We start from the raw sequence: 23,566 nt of genomic DNA on the forward strand, positions 1-23,566 counted from the left end.
AAAACTCTGTGTCCGTTCCTTGGCATAAAAGTAAGGGAAACTGGAAGGTTGAGTAAGGAAAGTATAAAATAGCCAGTGTAAATAAAACCTGGCCCTGGGGCCTGAATTCAGCAAGATGTACAACATAGAAAATGGCACTCAGGCATAATGCTTTTCTATATTAAAAACAGTCATCCTAAGTAATGTAAGATATGAAAGGTCTTGTTAATATTTGCCATCAGATCCTAATCATGAAGTTAAAATAATTTACAAAATGAGATGAAACATCTCTATGAAGACTTATTTATTCTTATAGCACAGTGGGTGGATTTTTGTCTCTTCTCCCACGGTCACAAGGCCTATCTCCCTGGGTCCTGAAATTGTTTCAGCAAGTAATGAGCTCACTGGAGTCTTACCTGCTTTGATTTCTGTAAGTGGAATTTGCTACAGGAGTTCAGAGGTAACGGTGTTCTTTTCGTGTTCTTTGAAATGTGACTTGGTAGATTCTCTTGTATACTGAAAAAAAGTGTGAAACCAGAATCTCCTTTTAAGGCCTAGTTTGAAGCTGTTAAATTATCAAAGGAAGTTGCTATGCATGTTGTGACTTGTGTTGTAATTATTTAGAACCTAAAATCATTGTACTTCTGCAGAGGAATTGGTTGTTTTGTTGTTGTTTTAACCTATGGCTACTCTGAATAGTGACAAGGTTTCCTTTTTCACAGTGGCTCCTAAAAACTTAGAATCAAATGTATGCCTACCAATAGCAAATGTATAGGGCATTATAACATCTTTATTATAACTCTTGGATTGATTTCAAGTCTAATTCTTATGTTTCTTTTGCTCCCACTTTTAATTTATACTAGCTTTTTATTTATTTTTATAACCTTGTAAGCTGCCTTAAATCTTTTCTAGAATAAGATGGCCCATAGTTAACTAATAACTAGACTTTTTTTTAAACCGAAAGAAGAAAGTTGGGTAGAGAGGTAAGGAGGGAACTAAGGGGAAAAAAAGCAGGCAGGTGGGCAAACTAAGCAAGTGTCAGCAACTTAACCTCCCTAAGCCTCAGTTTCCTCATCTGTTAAATGCAGACAGCCAGCATTTTTGTGAGCTCAAAATTATTTTTGGATAGTGAATATGAATACATTTTATAAATCATGAGCACTGTACAGCTTTGTTGTAAAAGGCGTTAAGACAATTCTCCAATGCCAAGCCCTTGACCTAGTCTTAATCTCTGTCCAATAAGAGCTTTCTTAGGAAGTGTCTGTTCTGAGAGAAGGGCCCGGGCTCTTCTGAGAGCCTTCTTGGGGTCCTCTCCAGTAGAGAACCATCGTCCTTAGAACACCACGGAAATAATGCCCTCTCTCCAAGATGTCTCTGAAACCTCTAAGTCTGATGGAGTTTCATACCTGAGCTAGTCCAGGGGCCAGAAAATCCACATTATAACAAGACGTGGAAAACAGCTGGTCAGTAAATCCTGTTTACTTCAGTGTCTCAGCATCCTCTGGAACAATTGGTGAGAACATCTGCACAAAATTCCCCACAACCAGCCCCTCTACTCCATACATGTTCTCATTTAGATTTGGGGACCCCAAGAGTACCTCATCTCCCACTTAGAAACTTGTAAGAGGAACAGTTCCATCATCTTATTGCTGACCCAATCCCCAAGTTAGAACCAGCCGGCAGAAGGAGGGTATCTGTGGAACGGGTAGCATGGAAACAGTCCTCGGTGATCACTGCTCAGCCACTGTTACTGATGATCTTGTTAAAAAATAGTCCTGCTAACAAGTGAATTGAGGCAGGAAAAAAGACTGAGAACTACAGCCCAAATCATCCATTCTTGTCAGAGGCCAATTATCTGCTTACTGATGAGGTAAAAGTTTCCCTTAGATCCCATGAGCATCGTGAACAAGGCCAGACTCCTCAGCATGGCAGATAGGGGGCAGCACATCATTGAGGATGAGAGTAAGAGCCCAAGCTATCCGTGTGGGAATGCTTGCACCGCTGGCAAGGCCCTGCGCTTCCCAATCCCAGTTCTGAAAAATGGAGATGATTAGGAGGATTAAATTAAATTGCACACATAGAGTGCTTAGCACCGGGTGTGGGGGAGGGAAGGGGATGATCTTGACAACCTGAACCTAGCCCTCCTTTAGAACTTCATTTCCCACAGGACCCTGTGTGTCCTCACCCAGAAGGACTTCCCCCAGCCATCTGACATCTTTGACATCTGTGACTTTGCTCTGGAATGCTCTTTCCTGACCTGTGCATTGAATTCTTAATCTTTCCTCAACATCCAGATGCAATTCACTTCTTTCTGAATGTCTTCCCTGATATGCACCAACAGATCCTCACCCCAAGAGAATGTAGAGTTCTGTCCTCATCCCCCTTCTTCTGCATACTCTGCACATTGCATTTTAATTGTTTGTCACAAGATTTATTTTTTGGATATTATGTTTATTTCATTAAGAAACCAAAAGAAACTCCAATTTATCTTTAAAAGAAAATGATAACATATGCTACAGATGTTGTTAAGTGTTTTTTACACCTTTAAACACCATAAGAAATTCTGGTGTAAAGGACAAGCCAACTAAATGCTTATTTCTTACTGAAATATAATTTACATATATTGAGGTACTCAGATCTTACCTGTACTGTTCAGTCAGATTTGACCAAGACCAAGAGCATTTCAACCACACCCCATACAGAGGCAACCACTGCTCTGATTTTGTGTCATCCTATGTTAATGTTGCCTACTCTAGAAGTTCATATAAATGAAATCGCAAAAGATATACTTCATTTTATCCTGCTTCTTGCATCAGTAATGCCTTTGAGACTAATCCATGGTTTTACAATCTTTTTATTGTTCAATAATATTCCATTGTATGAATATACCATACATACTTTATTTACTTATACGCCTATCGATAGACATCTGTCACATGGTATTTTTTATTTTAAATTTTAAAATATCATACAGTAAAATTAGCTTTTTTTTCTTTTGACATACAGGTCTATGAATTTTTTTTTTTTAATTTTACCTCCCATAGTTAGATTTCTTTCTATCACTACATATTTGCAGGTCTATGCATTTTAACACACATATAGGTTTCTGTGACCACCACCACAATCAGTACTATGCAGACCGTTCCATTACCTTAGAAAACTCCCTGATGCTATCCCTCTACAGTCCCACCGTTCCCCTACCCCAATTCTCTGACCATTTCATATTTATTCTCCATCACTATAGCCTCACATTGCATTTTAATTGCTTTTGCACAAGTCTGTTCTTACTTGTCAGCTTATCAGAGTAAGGAACTCATATTGATCATCTTGCCTCCTCTGGGCTTAGCCCAGTACCTGGTACACAGCAGGTGCTCATTAAATATTTGAAGAATGAATGAATTAATGTCCATGTGGCCACATAATGAATCCTTTTATAATTCTTAGGAGGGAAAGGGAAGTAGAAAGCTAAAGGAAGCTGACTTTAAGAAAATGATTTTAAGAAAATCTTGGGTCCTTTTTTCACACCAATATTGATTTTATGGTTTTAAGACATTCTAAAGAGTGCTTTCTGGTAATTGCCACTTGAGAGAATATGTTGAGTCACACAAAGTGAGTAATCTCCCATAAAAGGAGTTCAGCAAATGTTTAATTATACTAAAAATATTACTTCTGGTCAAGTTTGAACATGGGAATGAATAGAAAAAAAGTTTAACATGTTTCTTTGTCTGTTACCTATTTCTAAGTCTATTCCAGAAGTCTAAAATTCTCCCCCAGAGTCTTTAATATATTTTCCAGGTGTTCTATGCTCTATAAGTATCGTCTACACTGTATTTAGAGAAACTCAATACTCACACTGTTACTTTTGAATGAGGTTTGATTTCCATGTTTTCTCCTAAGCCAGTATCATCTTTATCAAAAATTTATTTTAATAAATCCATTATTATTGCAAGTGATACTTGGTTCTTGTAGTTAGGGCCTTCCCTAGAGTATATTCAGTTCTTTCCAGCTTCAACTTTTCTTTTCTTTTTTTCCTTCAGTGTTTATTGGTGTTTCCCTTTTCATTAATCAGTGCTGAAATGACTCTGTATATATCCTCCTTATCCTCTTAATTTCACTCATCAGGACGTTATCTCTTACAAACTGAGCCCTTTGTCAACTCCATGTCACATTTCTTTAAGCAAATATATGTTCTCCATATGCTTAGCATATACCCCTGAGCCTTGTAGCTTATTTCTCCTTTTAAAACTGAAATGGGGAAACAGCTGTTTCTCAATGCCTATAAAGTGAGTCCTGTTTTATAGATCACGCTGGACAGCTCTGTTTTGATGTCTGCAATATTACTTGGTCCTTGAAATTGTGAATTTCCTGGACCTGAAATTCCCTCTCACATTTGGGAAAGAAAGATTAAATCTACTAGATATTTCAGTGTGTTACATAGACAATGAGGTCTTCTCTGTAGTTTGTTTTGGTAGCTAATGAAGGGCTCACATGGAAGAAATGCCTTCTTCCTTGTAGTACAACAAAGTTTTTAACTGTTAAGATTGATATATGTGGTCATCTCATTCAGTGCTTCAGCAGATGTTGATTGACTATATCTGCCAGATTCTGTGCTACATACAGCGTATAGAAGGATGAAAGGACACCCTGTTCTCAAGTAGCCTACAGTACAGTGGGAAAGACAGATGCAATATGATAAGGGGTCTAATCAAGAGGTAGCTGAGGAGGAGCCAACAAACTATGGCCCATCAGCTGGCTGCTGTTTTTGTACATAAAGTTTTGTTATAACATAACCATGCCAACTCATTTACATATTTTCAAAGGATGGTTTCATGATTCACTGTGTAGTGATCATATGACCTACACACCTAGAGTATTAACTATTTGGTCTTCTAATAAAAAAAATTACCAATTTCTGGCTTAGAAGAAGGAACATCAAGAAAATATATGGTGACCAAAGAATAGGGTAGTGGAGAACTCCTTGGAGATGCTAGCATTTTAAGGGATAAGTAAAAGAAGAGATTGTATGAAGTGATGAGTTGAGAACCAAACCATAGTGTGCCAGAAAACAAAGGAGGAGAGAGTGTCAGAAAGTTGAGGACTGACATCATTATCAAATGTCCCAGAGCAATCAAGTAAGATGATGGTTATGATGACCATTTCCTAAGAATTTACTTGTGAGACAGACTGTGTGCTAAACAATTTACATTCATTATGTCAGGACTCTATACCCTATAAGGTAGGCACTATTAATTATATAGATGAGGAAACTAAAGCACAGAATGAGCAAGTAACTTTTCCAAGGTCACACAGCTTATAAATGGCAGAAATAGGGTTCTAGTCCAGGCAGCCTGATTCTAGAGAGCCTGTAATTTAATCCCTGTGCCATACCGATATGAAATTTCTTTGAAAGAGGAATTTCATTAGTATGCTGGAATTTCAAATAGTGGTAATAACGTTTACTATGGGCTATGTATTCTAAGTGTTTTACATTAATTCATTTAATTATTTTATACCTATACTACACACACACACACACACACACACACACACATATGAGATGTGAATTCACAGTTAGGTGAATTAACTTGTCTGAAGCCAAGGAGCTATTGAGTGACAGAGGTATAATATGAAATTTTGTAGCAAAACAGCTTAAGCTGCACACCTACAACCTCACTGACCTTCATCCATCCCTCGCCCTTACCCAGCTCTCTCAGAGATTTTGGCCTGAATCTGGAGCTCCCTCTCTTACTACTCCTTTCACCCTAATGTGATAGCCATTTGGGAAGTTAAAAAAGAAGAAAGCACAATACATTTTTTAAGTAATACTATGATATAGATGACTCATAGGCAGATCAGATCAATGGAACCAGACCGTAGCGTATGTATGATTTATGTTTTCATTGAATGAAAGTGCCATAATAAGACAATGAGGAAGGGAAGAATCATTCAGGAAGATGTTAGGACAATTGATTAAATATTTGGAAAAATAATAAAATTGGAGCTTCATTTTATACCATACAATAAAATCTACTCAATAGGATTTTGGTTAATTGTTTAAAAAAAAAGAGAGAAAAAAAAGATTTACTCATTTAAAAAAAAAAAAAACTAGATAAAAATACTTTGGAACGAGGAGAAATTTTCTAAGCACAATCGTAATGAAAAAATATGATATATTTGATCTCATTACAATTTAAAACATCTGTAGATCAAAAGTAATTTTTAAAAAATTTAAAGATAAGACAACTTTAAAAATTAACCTTAATTTTAAAAGCTCATGTAGATTGATAAGAAAAACATTGAAACCCTCCTTGAAAAATGAACAAAGATTAAAAACATTCTATTTATATATGAAATGCACATGGCTAATAAAAAGAGTAAAATATTTATCCTCGGTCATAATCAAGTTAATACAAATTAAAATGCAGTATCATTTTTACCTAGTGTTTAAAAAATTAGTGTTTGCTGGAGTGTAAGGAAACATATTTTTACACATATTGATGACTTAAAAATTGGCCCCAAAACTTCTGGGAAACAGTTTAAAAGTTGTTAAGACCCTTAAAAAACATGCAAACTTCTTTACAATGTAATTTATCTTCTAGAAATATATTCTATTCAGAAATACATAAAGGGTACAAAGATATCTATTACAGTATATTTACGAAGGCAAAATTTTGGAAATAATCTAAGTATTATAGGCAAACATTTTGTGATATATCCATTATAAATGTTTTTCAAGACAACTGGACATGGGAAAATGCTCATAATAGAATAATAAAAGATAGAGTATTTGTATATGATATGTAATTCCAGGTATATAAAGATGTATGCATATGTGTGTGTGTATATATATATACACACACATATACTCATATACACAGAGAGAAAAAAGGTAAATGTGTCAAAATTATAATAGATTTCTTATTATAGTGTGATTATCTTTTATAGGAGTACCAAATTTTCATTTGTTTCTTTTTACTTGGTTTTCTGCAATCTCTACAATTAGTGTTTATTAACTTTATATCATAGAGAAAAAGGTTAAAATTTTTTTTATTGACAATTTCATCAAATTGGTAGTATAGTATTGACAAATCAAGTCTTGTTTTAGTCTCTCTTATTTATTTACCTTGTCCTAAGCTACACAAAAAGGCAGTTAAGATCTGGCTTTTTCCATTGAGAAGCTGATTAAGAAAGTTAAACATTCTGGAACAGAGCACGTGAACATTACAGCAACCTTTAACAATTCACAAGATGTACATTAAGGGCATAGGTTAAGTAATCTAATAGGTAGTTGAAGTCTCTGTGAGGGCTAACGGGTAGTCTTAACAGAAACAGTGTGCTTTTCCATTATAACATTTCTCCTCCTTGGGATCACACTTTATAGCAAGGGTGAATGAGTAGCAGATCTAACTGTAGCCTCATAGGCTTTTTCCTTATGAAATTTCTGTTTAGAGGACATGATGTAACTCACATGTACCCATATAATGGGCCATGTTCACCTATATATTTTTTTTAATGTTACCTTATGCCTCTGTACTTCAACATCCCACCTCACTCTGGAAAATCTGACTTGTCCAGGGTATATAGCATTCTTAATAGAAATTGGCCTGAACCAGAAGAGAATCATAAAAAACAGCAGTATGACTTCATCAATCCACAAGTGGGAAAACTGTGGCATAAAGTAAGTGATTTGCCTAAGATCACAAAAGTTGGAACTAGAATATTCTACTAAGCCTTCTAGGATCTCCTTCATTACTTCTCTGCACTGGCACTGCCCAAAATGTGAACACAGAGTACTATTCTGGGAGCTGTTAAGTTGTGCCACACAGAGCAGAGGTCAGGGGTCAGATAAGCCTGAGGATGACCTCATTCCCATTCCCACACTCGGAGAGTAGTAATGCATATTAATATATTAAAGAATCTCTGCAATAAGACAGATATTAAACCAGATGACATGTGGGAATGACAGGCATAAATCAGGACTAGCCTAGGCAAACCAGGATTTATTTTCTCTCCTGCTAAAATATAGGATGGAGGCAGGGGTAGTGGGAGAGTCACTAACCATATCTGGACTAATTGGGTGGTTTGTTTGTTCATTTGTTTTAGAGGAGGGGAGCTGCTCAGCATATGCAAGAGCTTCTGCTCAGTTAGATGAGTGTTATTCAAATATCATAACATACATTATGTTAAACTGGGCTCTACTCACAAAGCTCCATGGATTCCAGTACCCTGTTTAGAGACCAGTACCTTCAGAGAGCTACTTAGTTTGCTTTTTCCAAGTTAGTGGAACAGCATTGTATAGTGGTTAAGAGTAGACTCTGCATCCAGACTGCCTAGATCCAAATCCTGGCACTCATTCTTATTAACCTTGGGCAAGTGCCTCAGTTTCCACTTCTGTAAAAGCAGAGCATCTAGAACAGTGTCTTGCACAAAATAAGGACTATGTAAGAGTTATTATTAGTAGTAGTAGTATTAGTTTCTATTCCAAGAATGGAGAATTTATATAGCACTGCTTCCAAATATATCAAGTATACTCATCCCATAAACTCATCAATTCTGTTAAGACCCAAAATGTCACTGGCAGCATTCATGGCTCTATTCACCTAACAAGGTTAAATTGAAATTACTCATAGTTTCAAAACTGCCCCCAAATACAATAGCCCCTACCACTTATCTAAGGGGGATACATTCCAAGACCCCCAGTGGATGCCTGAAACCTCAGATAGTACCAAACTGTATATATATTATGTTTTTCTTTTTTCTATACATACATATCTTTTCACTTAAAGGAAGCACTTTATGGCTTCTCCTTGGTATATCCAGTTACCAGCATCACTACTTTTGTGCTTTGGGGCCATTATTAAGTAAAATAGGGGTTACTTGAACACAAACACTGCAAAACAAAGTCAGTGTATCTGATAACCAAGATGGTATTAAGTGACTAATGAGAGGGTAGAGTATATAGCGTGGATACACTGTACAAAGGGACAATACATGTCCCGGGGGGACAGAGTGAGATTTCATCACACTAATCAGAATGGCGAACAACTTAAAACATATGATTGTTTATCTCTGGAATTTTCTATTTACTATTTTCAGACCCCAGCTGACCTGTGTAACTGAAACTGTGGATAAGGGGGGAATTACTGTATATAAGTGTTCCAACATTTAAAGCAAACTGGAAAGGAAGACAGGTGGAGCTCTAACCCCCAAGAGTAAAATTGAGGTCCTGCTGTCCAAACTGACTTACCTAATTTTTTTTGCTTAAGCTAAAACTAAAATAGGATAAAAGAAAAAAATCCTTTATTGAGGACAGACAGCAGGCAGGTAGCTGTTCTGCCTGCAAAGTTGTCCTCTGATAGCTGCATGATCTCCATTGTATTTTTGTAACTTAAAGATGAAAGGTCCTGTAGCACCTGATATTTGGCATCAGAGGCCCTTTCCACTGCCACTGTAGCCAGGCTTAAGTGTGAGCATTTACACAAGAGGTCAGACTCCTATAGCTCTGGGTGCTTTGCCCTGATGTGGGCTAGCAGTTCCTGAGGATGCTGTCCTGTGTGCATTTTTAAAAATTAGTAAATAAAGCATTACTAGCCCGGAGCAGTCAAAATTTTGAAAGATAACCTTCAAGATTTAGTTCCGCTGACATGTAACTAGTGACACAAATCTTGTAGCATTTAAGCTTCCTACAGAAAGAAGGTGAAACATTTTTCTTCAGTCATGTATTTTTGAGATAATCTTATTGGTCTTAGTACTTTACCTTCTTTCAGAGTTTCAGGAACCATAAAGCAACTCTAGTACAGAGTTTGGCCCTCGTATTCCAAATTTTCTAACTTTAAAGTTTTCTGTGGGAACTGACAGCATATTTTGTAAGCAAAGGCTGGGTCTGTTGCTAGGGACTGCTCATGTTTTCACAGCTATGAAACAGCTATGTTTTCAGCTATGAAAACATGAGTATTGGAGGGTAAACCCAGCTGTAACAGTTGCCACTAGAAATGGCTGAATTAAAGGGTAAAAGAGATGCCCATTTCAATTCAGAATGATGACAAAACTTCTGATAGAATCAACTCATAGTAACTTACATTTGTTTTGTCATATCTTTTGGAGAGAGGCAGAAGACATCTTAAGGAGCCTGAGAGATGGAAAAGCTAAATCATGCCCAGTTTCTTGCTGGGTATGGGAGTCTAAAAGCAAAAAGATAAGGATGATAGCTAGGAAAAACAAAACAAGAGAGATACGCCATGCTGATATAAAGCCCGATGAACCACCACAAGCCTGTGGAAGACTTTGAGTCGTCCAGTGTTCCCACACCTGGACCTGGAACTACATGGCCAGAAAAGGCCGGGAGGCTGACAATTGAACCTTCCCACGCTTCTCTGAGCAGCCCCCTCAGAGCAACCAGACGCCCTGGATTGGACACCACAGATTTGGCTTTGGGTTTTCTGCTGCTCCAGCCACCTATCACTACTTCTTAATTTGCACACTGGATCCTCGTCTCCTTTTCTCCACATTTTCTTTTCTCGGTGAAAGTTGTGACTGCTCGCTAGATTATAGCCAGAAAATAGCCTCGTTTCTACTTTCAGAAAGTCTTTACAGGGTAGGTTAAACTTGGGTTGACTTTTGGTGGAAGGAGTAAGATTTTGATAGAAAAGCAGATGACAAGGATAAAGGGAGAGTTGGCATTCTGAACAGAGTAAATGTGATACACTTACAGACAGTGTGATTATTTTCTGACGTGGCCTTATTTATTATAAGTCCTTATTTTTTGGTCATGGTATAGCTCTAGTAATTATTTTTTAAAGTGTACAGAAGCAATAAAGGGTGGAGCATGACCACAGTTAGCATAAGTGAGTCAGAATCGAGGGCCCCTTCTTCCACTGGCTGTACTTCTCACTGCTTGTTCCTCCCCTCCACTCTCTCCTCTTCTCCTCTCTCCCCGCTATCCTGCTTTGTCTTCTTCCATTTTGCTGGCTTGGCCTTAGGATCTTCACTGAGTTCACTCATCACAGGTTCCTGTTCTTTGGATGTGGGAATTGTGTTCTTTCTCAGTGATGCTGTTGGGAGTCCCTTAATGATCTGGGAACATGGTTTTTGAAGAGTAGTTTCCAGGCCTCCCTCTCCTGGCCAAATAAAACATTCTGGCTCCTAGGGATGAGTAATTTTAGCAAAACACTTTAAACTGTTGAAGTACAGCTGTGTCTCCAGCATTAGTTTTCAGTGCATACAGTTAGATTTCTCAGAGAACAGCTGACTACCTCTAGAAATATAGAACGCCCTCCCCCACACACCCCAATAAGGGAAATTGAACTAAATTAAACAAGAAGGATTTTGAAGAACTGGGTCACAACATAATGATAAAAGGAACAATTCAACCAACAAGAAGTTTTAACAATTCTGAACTTGCATGTACCTAATCTACCTGTGAGATGTGTAAATAAAAATTGGTAGAATTACTAGAAAAAATAGACTAATTTAAAGTAAGATGAAGATGTTAATATATATGTCAATAATTGATAGATAAAACAAAAATTCATAAACAACAAATTTGAAAAACATGTTTATCTATGATCATATATGAAACTCTGCATCTAACAATTAGAAACCATACATTCCATCAAAAAAAACTTCGAAACATTTTTTAAAATTGATTGTGTACTAGGTCAGGAGCTGGCATACTTTGGACCATTGACCAAATCCAGCTAGGATGTGTTTCTATAAATAAAGTTTTTCCGAACACAGCCACACCCATTCATTTGCATATTGTCTAGGGCTGCTTTGGACAGCCGAGCTGAGTAATGACTGAGACTTATTCTGCAGACCCTACACCTATTACTATATGGTCCTTTACCTAAAATACTTGCTGATCCCTATGCTAGAAAATAAAGCAAGTCTTAACAAATACCAAAGAATTGATATGCAGGCCAGCCATTTTTCTAAACACAATACAAACAAAAAGAACTTTAAAAAATCTACTTGGAAATTTAAAAATATACTTCTAAATAATTCATCAAAGAAAAATCATTATGAAAACATTAGAAATATTTAGAATTAAATGATAATGAAAATGCTATGATATTAAAAAGTAGGGTACTCAGCTTAAGTTACTTTTAGAGGGAATGTATAACCTTAATGCTTATTACATTAGAAAAAGTGGACTAAGTATCCAACTACGGAAATTGGAAAGTCAATAAAGTAAACCTAAAGAAAGTAAAGAACATTAATTAATGTAATTAGTGTAAAAGATGCAACACAAAGTATGTACATATAAATACAGGATCTGGATTTTGTTGTTGTTGTTGTTTATTTAAAAGAAAGGTTAAGCAAGAAAAAAGGTGCAAATAAAAAAAATGAGAGAAAAGAAAAAGGGGACATAGCTACATATAAATGATTAACTTTCTCCAATGAATTTGAAAAATAGCCAGTTACCCAGAAAAATATCACTTACTGAAACTGAGTTAAAAATAAACAGAAAACCCTGAATCATCATGTAACTATTAGAAATTGAAGCATTTGTTAAAACATACCTACAAAGAAAATACTACACTGTGCTTGTTTTACTGAAAGATTTTACCAAATATCAAGGAACAGATAGTCAACCATATACAACTATTTCAGAGAATAGAAAACAAGGAGACATTTCCTAGTTCTTTTATAAAGCTATTAGAACTTTGAGACCTAGATAAAGAACAGTACTAGGAAAGAAAATTATGTCAATGTAACTTTTGAACATTGATGAAAAAAGTCTAAATAAAATGTTAACCCAAACAAAACAAAACATTATTTTAAAAAAATACATCATCATCAATTGGGATTTATCCTAGGAATAATCACCAATTTTACAATTCACCACATTAACAGATTATAGGGAAAAATTCATATGGTCATCTTGTAAATGAAAAAACAAAAGCATTGCATTAAATTTAACACATATTCATGATATAAAAGGGTAAAAACCTAGCAAACAAGGAATAAAAGGAAAAGCATTAAGCTGTAAGTGGCATCTATTCATACAGGGCAGTGTAGGAGGGGTTGTTTGTGGGCTCCACAATTAGAATATCTGGGATTATTAGTTGGGTTACACTGGGCAAGTATTACAAATTGGCTATGAAAATTAGCTTCTATTATTATTTTTTAAGTCGGGTTTATTGATGAATAGTTTACATGTAGTATAATTAACCCTTTTTAGTGTACAGTTCTAGAAATTTTGATTAATGCATACAGTTGTGCAACCATAATTGAGAGAGCATATTCATCACCCTCCAGAGGCCTCCCATCTCCAGTACCCAGTGACTGCTGATCTGTTTGTGTGTATGTGCGTGTCCCTATATTTTTGCCTTTTACAGAGTGTTAAATAAATAGAATCACTTTATGTAACCTCTTGAATCTGTCTTCTTCTGCTTTGCATCTTGCTTTTGAAACTTATCCTTGTTGTGTGTTTCAGTAGCTTGTTTTGTTGCAAAACTATGAGAACTGAAAGAGTTCCCAGGGCAGATCTAGGTTTTTATGAGGCCTGAAGCTTATATAATTTGGGGGGCCTTCTCTTAGGAAAAGAATATAAAATTACTGATACAAAATTCGGTGTGAAATAAATTATTTTAAATGAGAAATCACAACAGTACTGCTACAAACACAGGAATTCTGAATTTTTTTATTTTATTCATCCCCTCAAATAAGAAATAAAAAAATATTAGTTTCTTTAAAAATATATAAAATGCACGATCTACTGTATTCCTACAGGAGAGATCTTCCATTTTTGAATAGGTAAAAATGGGAACTTAATGCTCTGCTTACAGTTTTACATTTTTGGTGTTTGAAAGAATTTTCCATTCACTAGTTTCTGGTTTCATAATTAGAAACCTGGCTTCAAACCTTGCTTCTCCTCCACTTCCCGCATAGTTCTAGGACGGGTGCTACAGGCACATTTGTGTCATGACCTATAGCGTCTGGCCTGAGTATCAGGTTAGCACAGGATGGTAGCCTTCCTGGAAGCATTCCTACACAACGACAGCTAGCATTAATTTAACTTTAGACTATATGATTGCAAACCACATAACATCTCCTTACCTTTAAACTAAATGTATGTTCAACCAGCTTCCTCTAATTGGATCCCCAAAATGCTCACTCCCATTCCAGCACCACTCACTAGGGTATATGTGACAGGAGAATTCTGACTAGAAATAGAGAGTGGTCTGAACATATTGTAGTTAAAAAAAAATACCTTCCTTTTGCAAATTTTTAAAGAAAATTTGACTTTATAATCCATTGTCAGAGTCCCTCCCAGAGCCTAGACGGGGTCCATGCAAGCAGGTACTCAGAAGCTTAAGGAAATTGCTGGAAATTGGACTTCTGATATTTCTCCTGAAGAGGACGATTGAGGGAAAGGGAAGACATTTTAGCTTGCTGTTTTTACCATATACTTAAAAAGAGCAGTGCACGCTTGACTCCTCTTTTGAAAGAATTCAACCCATCCCATCTGGTAGTATCTCTTTTTTTAAGTAGGCTTTCGGGGATTTGGAGATGGATGGCATTGGCTCGGTGGCTCCACTGCATGGGCTGAATCAGCTGCTGGGACTGAGTGGCACAGACTTGGCTTAAACCAAATGCAAGCAATTCTAGAGAAACCTGGGTGCTAGATCCAGGCTGGCCAGTTTGGGTCTCCAAACTTTTCTCTTAATGGAAATCACAGAACTAGCATCCTTATTTCAGAAAAGCAATTTTCTCTCTTGGAACCAAAAACATCACAGACTAAAGAAACAACTAATATAGTCAACCTATGGTGATATGAGATGATCTCATTTTATGTGTTAAAGGGTTTCAGATGAAATAATTTTTTGGAACAAGAAGTAACTCAGATTTAGAGCATTTGATTAACAAGGTATTTTAAATATTTCTCATGGGTTTTTTTTGTGTAAGAGTCACGTACTTTTAAAAATATGCTTTTTTTGACTAGATTGCTTATGTATAGACTGTACTCTTCAGTTACCAGATTCTGGGCCATGGAGAAATACAGAATTCAGAATTTTTTTTTAAAATAGCATTGCTTAATTCTTAAATATTTACAGTTTTGATCCTGACATTTATTTGTATTTCATCCTTTTTATCTTAAAGTGATTTTTAAAGCTAATAAAAGGATAAAAGATTTTTGCAAGGGATTTAATGTTTTACACAGAGAATATATATTACTCTTATAATGTAAATGTAAATAAAGCAATAGGTGTAAGGGAGTGCTTTTTACTTTTAATCAACACCAAGTACTTGAAGAACTGATGGGTACCTTCGAACTGTTTACAGTTAGGATGGAGAGAAAGCCTAACATTTATGCAATACCAGCAGCTCACACTGTGAGGAAGGATAAATTTATGTGCTGGTTTATAAAGTACAATAGTATACAAGTGCAGAGGCAAGAGGAAGAAGGAGGGCTGTGTAGTCCTAGCAAAGGCTTACTTGAAGGATCGCAGATGAAAATGAGTTGGAGAATGTGAAGAGAAAGGGGGCCCCATGAATAGAAGCCAATACAAGAAACATCTCAGGACTAAAGGTGGCTTTTTCTGGGGAATGATATTTCCTAGGTAGAGTTGCCAGATTTAGCAAATAAAAATACGTAACAACAACCCATTAAATTTGAATTTCGGATACACAGTGAATAATTGAGGTATTCCCCATGCAATAGTTGAGACTTACCTATACTAAAAAATTATTCAGTGTTTATATGAAATTCATATTTAGAGGATATTTTGTCTGGCCACCCTAGCCCTTACCTTAGCCTTTTTTTTTTTTTTTTTACGACTTCATCGTGGCCTCCCTGGGTCAACTGTGGTTCTGTGAACCCAACTGCCCTCCTGACTCTCTGAGTCAGGACTGCAGGGACAGGGGTACCCCAGCAGCAGGATGACACAAGAGTCTTGTTCACAGTCAACCACACAGCCTGTTGGCTTTTCCAGCATAATTTTGGGCTTCCTGAAGAAAATGATAGATTTCCTTTAAAGATTTTTTTTATTATTATTTCAAAATCATTGTAGATTCGCATGCAGTTGTAAAAAACTGTACAGAGAGATCACATATCCCCCTTTCCCAGATTCCCTCAATGGTAAAAACTTGCAAAACTATAGGACAAAATCAAACGAGGATAATGACATTGATACAGTTAGTGTACAGAACATTTCCATCCCCACAAGAATCATTCTTATTGCTATTTTGTAGCCACATCCACGTCCCTCCCAACCCCACCCCCTCCTTAACTCTCTGGAAACAATATTCTATTCTTCATTTCTACAATTTTGTCATTTCAAGAATGTGATATAAAAGGAATCTCACAATATGTAACCTTTAGGGATTGGCTTTTTTCAGTCAGCATAATTCTCTGGAGATTAATATAGGTTGTCATGTGTATCAATAATTCGTTTTCTTTTTCTTTTTGCTGATTAGTATTTCATGGTATGGATGTAACAGTTTGCTTAACTATTCACCCACTGAAGGACACCTGGATTGTTTTCGAGTTTGTTGGCTATTATACATAATAAACAAAGCTGCTGTAAACATTTGTATACAGGTTGTTGTATAAACTAAGTTTTGATTTCTCTGGGATAAATGTTCAGGAGTACAGTTGTTGTATTATATAGTAGTTGCATGTTTAGTTTTGTTTATTTTTTTAAGAAACTGCTGAACTATTTTCCATTTGTGGAATGGAAGTGGCTGTACCATTTTTACATTCCCACTGCAATGTATGAGTAATCCAGTTTCTCTGCAACCTCACCAGCATTTGGTGTTGGTGTTATTTTCTTAATGTTAGCCATTGATAGGTTTGTAGTGATATCTCATAGTTTTGATTTGCATTTCCTTATAGGTTAATGATGTGGAATATATTTTAAGGTACTTGTTTGCCATAGAATATCCTCCTCAGTGAAATATCTGTTCATGTCTTTTGCCATTTTCTAATCTGTCTGCTTTTTTAGTGTTGAATTTTGAGAATTATTTATGTTGTCTAGATATCAATCCGTCTTCTGTTAGCTACATGGTTTATAAATATTTCTCTCACTCTCTTTCTTGTTTTTTCATTCTCCTAACAAGGTATTTGCAAAGCAAAAGTTTTCAATTTTGATAAAGTCTAACTAATTATTATTTTTTATGTTGATTGTACTTTTGGTATCAAAATTAAGAACTCTTTGCCTAACACTAGATTTTAAAGGTTTTCTCTTTTTTTTCTAAAGGTTCATTTTTCATTTAAATCAGTGATCCGTTTCGAGTTAATTTTTGTATAAGGCATGAAACTTACATAGGGGTTAATTTTTTTGCCTATGGATTATTTTTTACATTTATTGAAAGGATTTTTTCTTCATTGAATGGCTTTTGCACATTTGTCCAAAATCAGTTGGGCATATTTGTGTGTGTCTCTTTCTGGTCTATATTCTACTTCATCCTTCTACATGTCTATCCCTATGCCAATACCACACAGTCTTGATTGCTGTAACTGTATAATATGTCTTGAAATTGCATAATTTCTCCCACTAAGTATTCTTTTTCAGAATTGTTTCAACTATTCTAGTTCCTTTGACGTTTTACATCAATTTTAGAATAATCGTGTAAATCTAGGGAAAAATCTTGCTGGGATTTTGTTAGAAATAGTGTTAAACCTGTATGTATATTGATTTGGGAAAAACTGATATGTTTACTATGATTTGTCTTCAAATTCATGAACATGGTATATATCTTCATTTATTTAGGTTGTCTTTAATTTCTTTCATCTGCATTTTATAGTCTTCAGCATTTAAGTTCTGTACATGTTTTGTTAAATTTACATGTAAATATGTTGAGGTTTTTTTCAGCAATTGTAAATGGAATTGTGTTTTTAATTTTTATGTTCACATGTTCATTGCTAGTATATAGAGATAAAATTGATGTTTGCTTTATTCTGTGACTTGCGAAGCTCTCTAGTTTTTAGCTCTAGCAGGGCATTTTTTTTGTTTTTGTTTTGTGTTTTGGTGTTTTTAGATTCCTTGAGATTCTCTATGTAAACAATCATGTGATCTGCAAATGGCAGTAGTTTAATTTCTTCCTTTCTGATGTATATGCTTTTTATTTTCCATTCTTGTCTTACTGCACTGGTTAAAAGTTCTAGCATTATGTTGAATAATGCTGGTCAGAGCAGACATCCTTGTCTTGTTTGCAAATGAGGAAAGCATTTAGTCTTTCATTATTAAGTTGATAATGTTTGCTATAGGTTTTTTATACATGCTGTTTATCAATTTCAATTCTTTTAAATTTGTTGATGTTTTATATCCTAGAATATGGTCTTTATTGGTATGTGTTCCATAATGCTTAAAAAGAATACATATTCTGCTTTGTCGAGTGCAGTAGTCTATACATGTTGATCAGATCCTATTGGTAAATGGTGTCACTCAGTTCTTCTGCTAATTTTCTGTCTAGTCATTCTCTCAGTTTTTCAGAGAGGACTGTTGAAGTTTGCAACTTAATTGTAGGTTTGTCTGTTTCTTTTTCATTTCTATCAGTTTTTGCCTCTCATATTTTATAGCTCTGTTGTTTGGTGCATACACATTCAAGATTGCTATGTATTATTGTTAGAGTCACACTTTTGTCATTATATAAAGTCCTCCTTCTCTGGTAATTTTATTTACTCCAAAATCACTTTATCTAATATTAATATAGCCACTCCTGATTTTTTTGAGCAATATTTGCATGTTATATTTTTTTCCATCATTTTGCTTTCAACTTGCCTAATTGTTAGATTTGAGGTAAGTTTCTTGTAAACAGTATATAGTTAAGTCATCTTTTTTAATCACTCTGTCAACCTCTGTCTTTAAATTGGTATGTTTAGACCATTTACATTAATATAATTATAGATAATGTTGGGGTTTAAATCTGCCATATTATGTTTTTCTGTTTGTTTACTATGTTTCGTTTCTCTGTTTTCTCTTTCCTGCTTTCCTGTTACTCGAACATAGAATTCTGTTTTGATTTATCTTTGTGTTCTTGAGTGTATCTCTTTGTATAGCTATTTTAGTGGTTGTTAAAACTACTAGTGTGAGCGTAGCCTCATTACCACTGGGCAGTATGGAAAGTCCTGACTCCTCTGACACTATCCTAGTGGGGGATGGGGGAGAGGAGTACTTCATTACTGCCAGGAAGAAGTAAAATTCTAAGCTCACCACGTGATCTCCATTGATACTGCAGTGGTGGTGGTGGTGATAGGAGGAGGGAACTAAGATTTGTTAGCACTCTTCAGGGACAAAAATCCCTTCAGGGGTTCAATCCCACTTGGTAGGAGGTGAAGGAAGAGTTAGGGTGCTTCATTATAGCCTGGCAAAGGTGAAAATCTAGGCTCCTCATTCAGCCTTTGCTGGTGGAGATAAGGCCACAGTTTTTCAGTGGTGTTTGGCTGGAGTCAACTAGTTATTGTCTATAAGTTTTCTGTCTTGCTAGGCTGCCCCTTCTCTGGACATTTTGTTAAATAGAGCAGATGTTTGTTGGGGCCTCTTTTGTCTGCTCTCAAATTGTAATTTTCAAGTTACTGCTTCTTAAGCTCCAAGTCTGAGATAATGAGGCAAAAGGAAAACCCAAGGAGCTTCCCCCTATGTTGTTCATTGGGCCCCAAAGTCCCTACAGGTCTGATTTCTTCTCGCCACCTTTCAGAGACTTTCTGTGTTTGTTTTATATACAGTGTCCAGGAATTTTAGCTGTAATTAGAAGAAGGAATAAGGAAAAATATAACTACTATCTTCCCAGAAGGAGTTCTATAAATACTGTTAATGCCAACTTAATCACTCATTTAAAAATCTGTTAATCTCCTCCCTGCTACTACTCTATTAGGTAGAGTACTTTTTTTCATGCTATGCAGTTGAAAGTATGTTTATTAATCTGGGTTCTCCAGAAAAATAGAACCAATAGAAGATAGATTTCTATATATCTATCTATACTTATATAGCTCTATATCTAGATATAAAATAAGGAATTCGATCATGCAGTAATGGAGGCTGGCAAGTCCCAAGATCTGCATGGTGAATTGGCAAGCTGGAGACTCACAAGAGTCAATTGTTTAATTCTAGTCCTAGTCAGAAGGCCTGAGAACCAGGAGAGCTAATAGTGTAGTTCTGGTCTGAGGGCCAGCTGGCTCCAGATACAGGAGGAGCCCAAGTTTCAGTTCAAGTCCTAAGGCAGGAAAAATCCTCTTACCCAGAGGAGGGTCACCTGATTCAGACCTTCATCTGATTGGATGAGACCCACCCACATTAGGGAGGGCAATCTGTCTTATTCATTCTACCCATTCAAATGTTAATCTCATCCAAGACACCCTCACAGAAACACTCAGAATAACTTTTGGCCAAATATCTGTGCACCCTGTGGCCCAATCAAGTTGACTTATGAAATTATCATCATAATAAACCAACATTTAAAAGCTCAAGATTACCAAATGGGTTAATTTTTAACTAAGTATGAATTCTGACCAAGATTGCTCACAAATTCATATTTTGGGCTTACTTTAAGATATATAGAGAAACTTTAAGGGAATAAGTAAAGCCTTTCAAAGATTCAAAAATGTGTTTATCGACAAACCACTATAATCCAGAAGGCATTATAGTATCATGGGAAGTAAGAAATTTGTGGTTGCCATGTTTCTTGAAGAGAGCTTTATATACAGAAAAACTCTAAAACTTTTATTTTCCCTGATTCTTAGAATAAGAATTTATCTTTTCCATTGTTGAAAGATTATAAAAATTCAAAGTAAGAATTTCTTATGACCTAAAATCCTTTTGTCACAATCTCTTTAACATTTCCCCTGGGGTCAGCACCCAGGTCAAGAGCTTGATGGTTCTCAGTGCAGATAGCGTCCCTTGTGAGGAAGACTTGGTACTCAAATCTGGGTTCCCAGGTGTGTGCCCTGGGGTAGATTACTTCACTCTCTTAAGCAGCAGCTTTCTTATCTGAAAATGAAGAGTTTAATATCTGTAAAATCAGTATGAATGTTCCATAATTAAACACTCTCAAATGTTAGACATCTGGATAGTCTTCAGTTTTGCAGTTTTGTTAATAAGACTGCCATCTTGGTCCTGAAATCTCTATCTTCATTTTGGATCCCTTCCTTAAATTCAGCTTCTTAGAGGTGGAATTACTAAATCAAGGGATAGAGCATTCTAGACAGGTGGCACATACCCAAAAGATCATGCTAGCAATGGGAAGGAAGGAGGGGGGGGTGGGAGAGAGAGAGAGAGAGAGAGAGAGAATGAGAGAGAGAAAACTTTTCTAATTTTTAAACTTTATATTTTCTAGATGCATCAGATGGTGAAGGAGGAGGAAACACAGAAATGATGCAGCAGAAGACAGCTCCAGTTCCTGCACTGTCAAAGAAAACCAAACAGGTGACCAGTCACTGTTGGATTCTGCAATCAGCCACTTGCACCCTCTACAATATCCCTAACGTCAGTTGTTGGTTGGAGTTCTGGGAAACTTTTATCTTCTCTACCATTGAAAAAGCCATGCTTCATTAATTATAAACAAGCAAGGTCTTTTTTTCCCCTAATATTTTTTTTCACAATGTAAATATATTTTACAATAATGGTATCTCAGATCTTTGTGTCACATTTTCACCAAATATTCAGTCTTATTCTTCTATGTACAGTTCTTGAAAGGAGACAAATTTCATAAAGATATGAAAGATTACCCCCCGCTCACCAATGCATGATTACAGTGCCATGCTGTGCTGCCAACGGGCCCCCAGGGCCTCATGCTACCCAGCATTATGGTCCATCGTATGAATTATCACAGGATTTGCTGCCTTCATAGTACCACAAGTGGCCATTTGGTAAACTTTGCTTCCTGGACCTATGGCTTTTTATTTCCTTTTTAATCTTCCTACTGTTCACTCACATCTGTTTGCAGCTTTTTCACATTATATGTTCTTCAAACCTGACTGGTAACCATGTGTGAATTTTAAAGAACTATCTATTGTCAGTCCAAAGTTATCATCTTTGTAATATGATTTGTGGTCATATTGTAAGTGGCCCTAAACTCATTGCACAGGGTGACTCTACCCAAAGTTCACGACCAGGGTAATTGTGGGAAGCAGTGTGGCACCTTGGTTACCTACAAACCGTGAGACCTTAGGCAAGTTAAACCTTCTGTGCCTCAGTCTCCTCATTGGTGATAGTAATTGTATTTTCCTCACAAAGTTGCAGTGAGTACTAAACAATTAATACTTGTTGTACTTTCAACAATGGTTGCCAATAAGAATAAGCATTGAAGTGTTAATTGTTATAATGAAATGTAGTTTGTCTTTTTTGTTTGTTGTTTTTTCTTTGTGGGAAGAGGAAAGCAGAAAGGTATACATATTTTATATATAATCACCTTGGTTTTCTCTCCAGCTATTAACTATTTTGCTTAAAAGCCCTCTATCAGTGTGAGATTTAACCATGCTTTCTAAGATCTACAGGTTAATGTCCTTCGCTTTTCAATTTATTTCACCAAGGTGGGGTTTAATTGTACCCTAATTTATCCCACCAACCACACCATAATTATGCCTTCTTTGGCCTTTGCATCTAATCAGTGCCTACCTGCAGAACTTGTTTCCAAATGTTATTTGTACCCCATTGGCTTTCTTTTTTCTTTCTTTCTCCCTTGATATTTTTCTTGCTTGCTACTCAGGTTTTCTGCACTCATTAGTGAAAGAGGTTTGTATTAACAAACTTGCCCAAGCCTGCATCTTTTCTGTCTTTTCATTGGTAGAGCCATCTGCATCGCTAAATTTCCTGTTTTTAGCTCCTTCCTCCTTGGCCCTTCTTTTCCCACAACCATCATGTTAAATAAAGGGCAGAGAACCATCGGAAGAAAAGGGAGAAATGGGAGAGGAAAAAGTTAAATACATCCTTCATTTCTGTGAGCATTCGCCTTTCAGCCACCCAAATTTCAACAGTAATAAAGGCCATTTATTGAGCACTTACCACAGGCACAGTGCAAGGCATAGTGACTCACATAATCTTCACGGCTGCCCTGTGAAGTACGGGGTACCCCACTTGACAAATTACCTGAGGCTTGGAGGTGGGTTTTGGTGTCATGGCCCACTTGGGTGGCTATTAGCCAGGTGCTGAGGATGCTGCTGCTTCCACTTCCTTTTTCACCTGTCTTTCCTCTTTCAGTTTGGGAAAATTAGATTCACCATGTCCTCATGTGCTTTTTTGGTAACATACTATTGCTATTTTCTGCTAAGAAAAAAAATTACAAAAGCTTAAGATTTTATGGACCATTTTAACCGCCTTCCTTTTGCTCTAATTTCTTTCACTACCAAATTGCTTTAAAGAATGCAAGTCCTAGGTAGACAAAATGTCCTAACCGCTTCCTCTAAGGCCCTCCTCATTTCCCTGGCCAGAGAATTCATAAGGGGCTCTCCTGTGCCATTCTGCCTCCTATGAGTGTTATCTGGCTAGCTCCCTGGTCTCCCTACCAGTCTGTACACCTCGAGGACAGAGTTTATCTGCATCTCCACAACACCTAGCACAGAATCTTGCCCTGAATTGGCACTTGTTATTTGTGAAAAGAAGGAATGGATAACTATAGCAGTATTCTAATTTTCTCATCACTCTTT

At 36.3% G+C, this 23,566-nt stretch overlaps 1 protein-coding gene across 3 annotated transcripts in view; it reads left to right on the forward strand.

Moving 5' to 3' along the window:
• Positions 1 to 23,566, forward strand: part of CMSS1 (cms1 ribosomal small subunit homolog (yeast)) — a 333,716-nt gene that overhangs the window by 279,460 nt on the left and 30,690 nt on the right. For all 3 annotated transcript variants that reach the window (XM_015593042.2, XM_006916546.3, XM_025050090.1), the window contains one exon: positions 21,259 to 21,347. In XM_015593042.2, the coding sequence (XP_015448528.1) occupies positions 21,259 to 21,347 (89 nt within the window). The remainder of the gene's footprint in view (positions 1 to 21,258; positions 21,348 to 23,566) is intronic.

The sequence above is a fragment of the Pteropus alecto genome, unplaced genomic scaffold (assembly GCF_000325575.1).
Source record: "Pteropus alecto unplaced genomic scaffold, ASM32557v1 scaffold164, whole genome shotgun sequence".
NCBI lineage: Eukaryota > Metazoa > Chordata > Mammalia > Chiroptera > Pteropodidae > Pteropus > Pteropus alecto.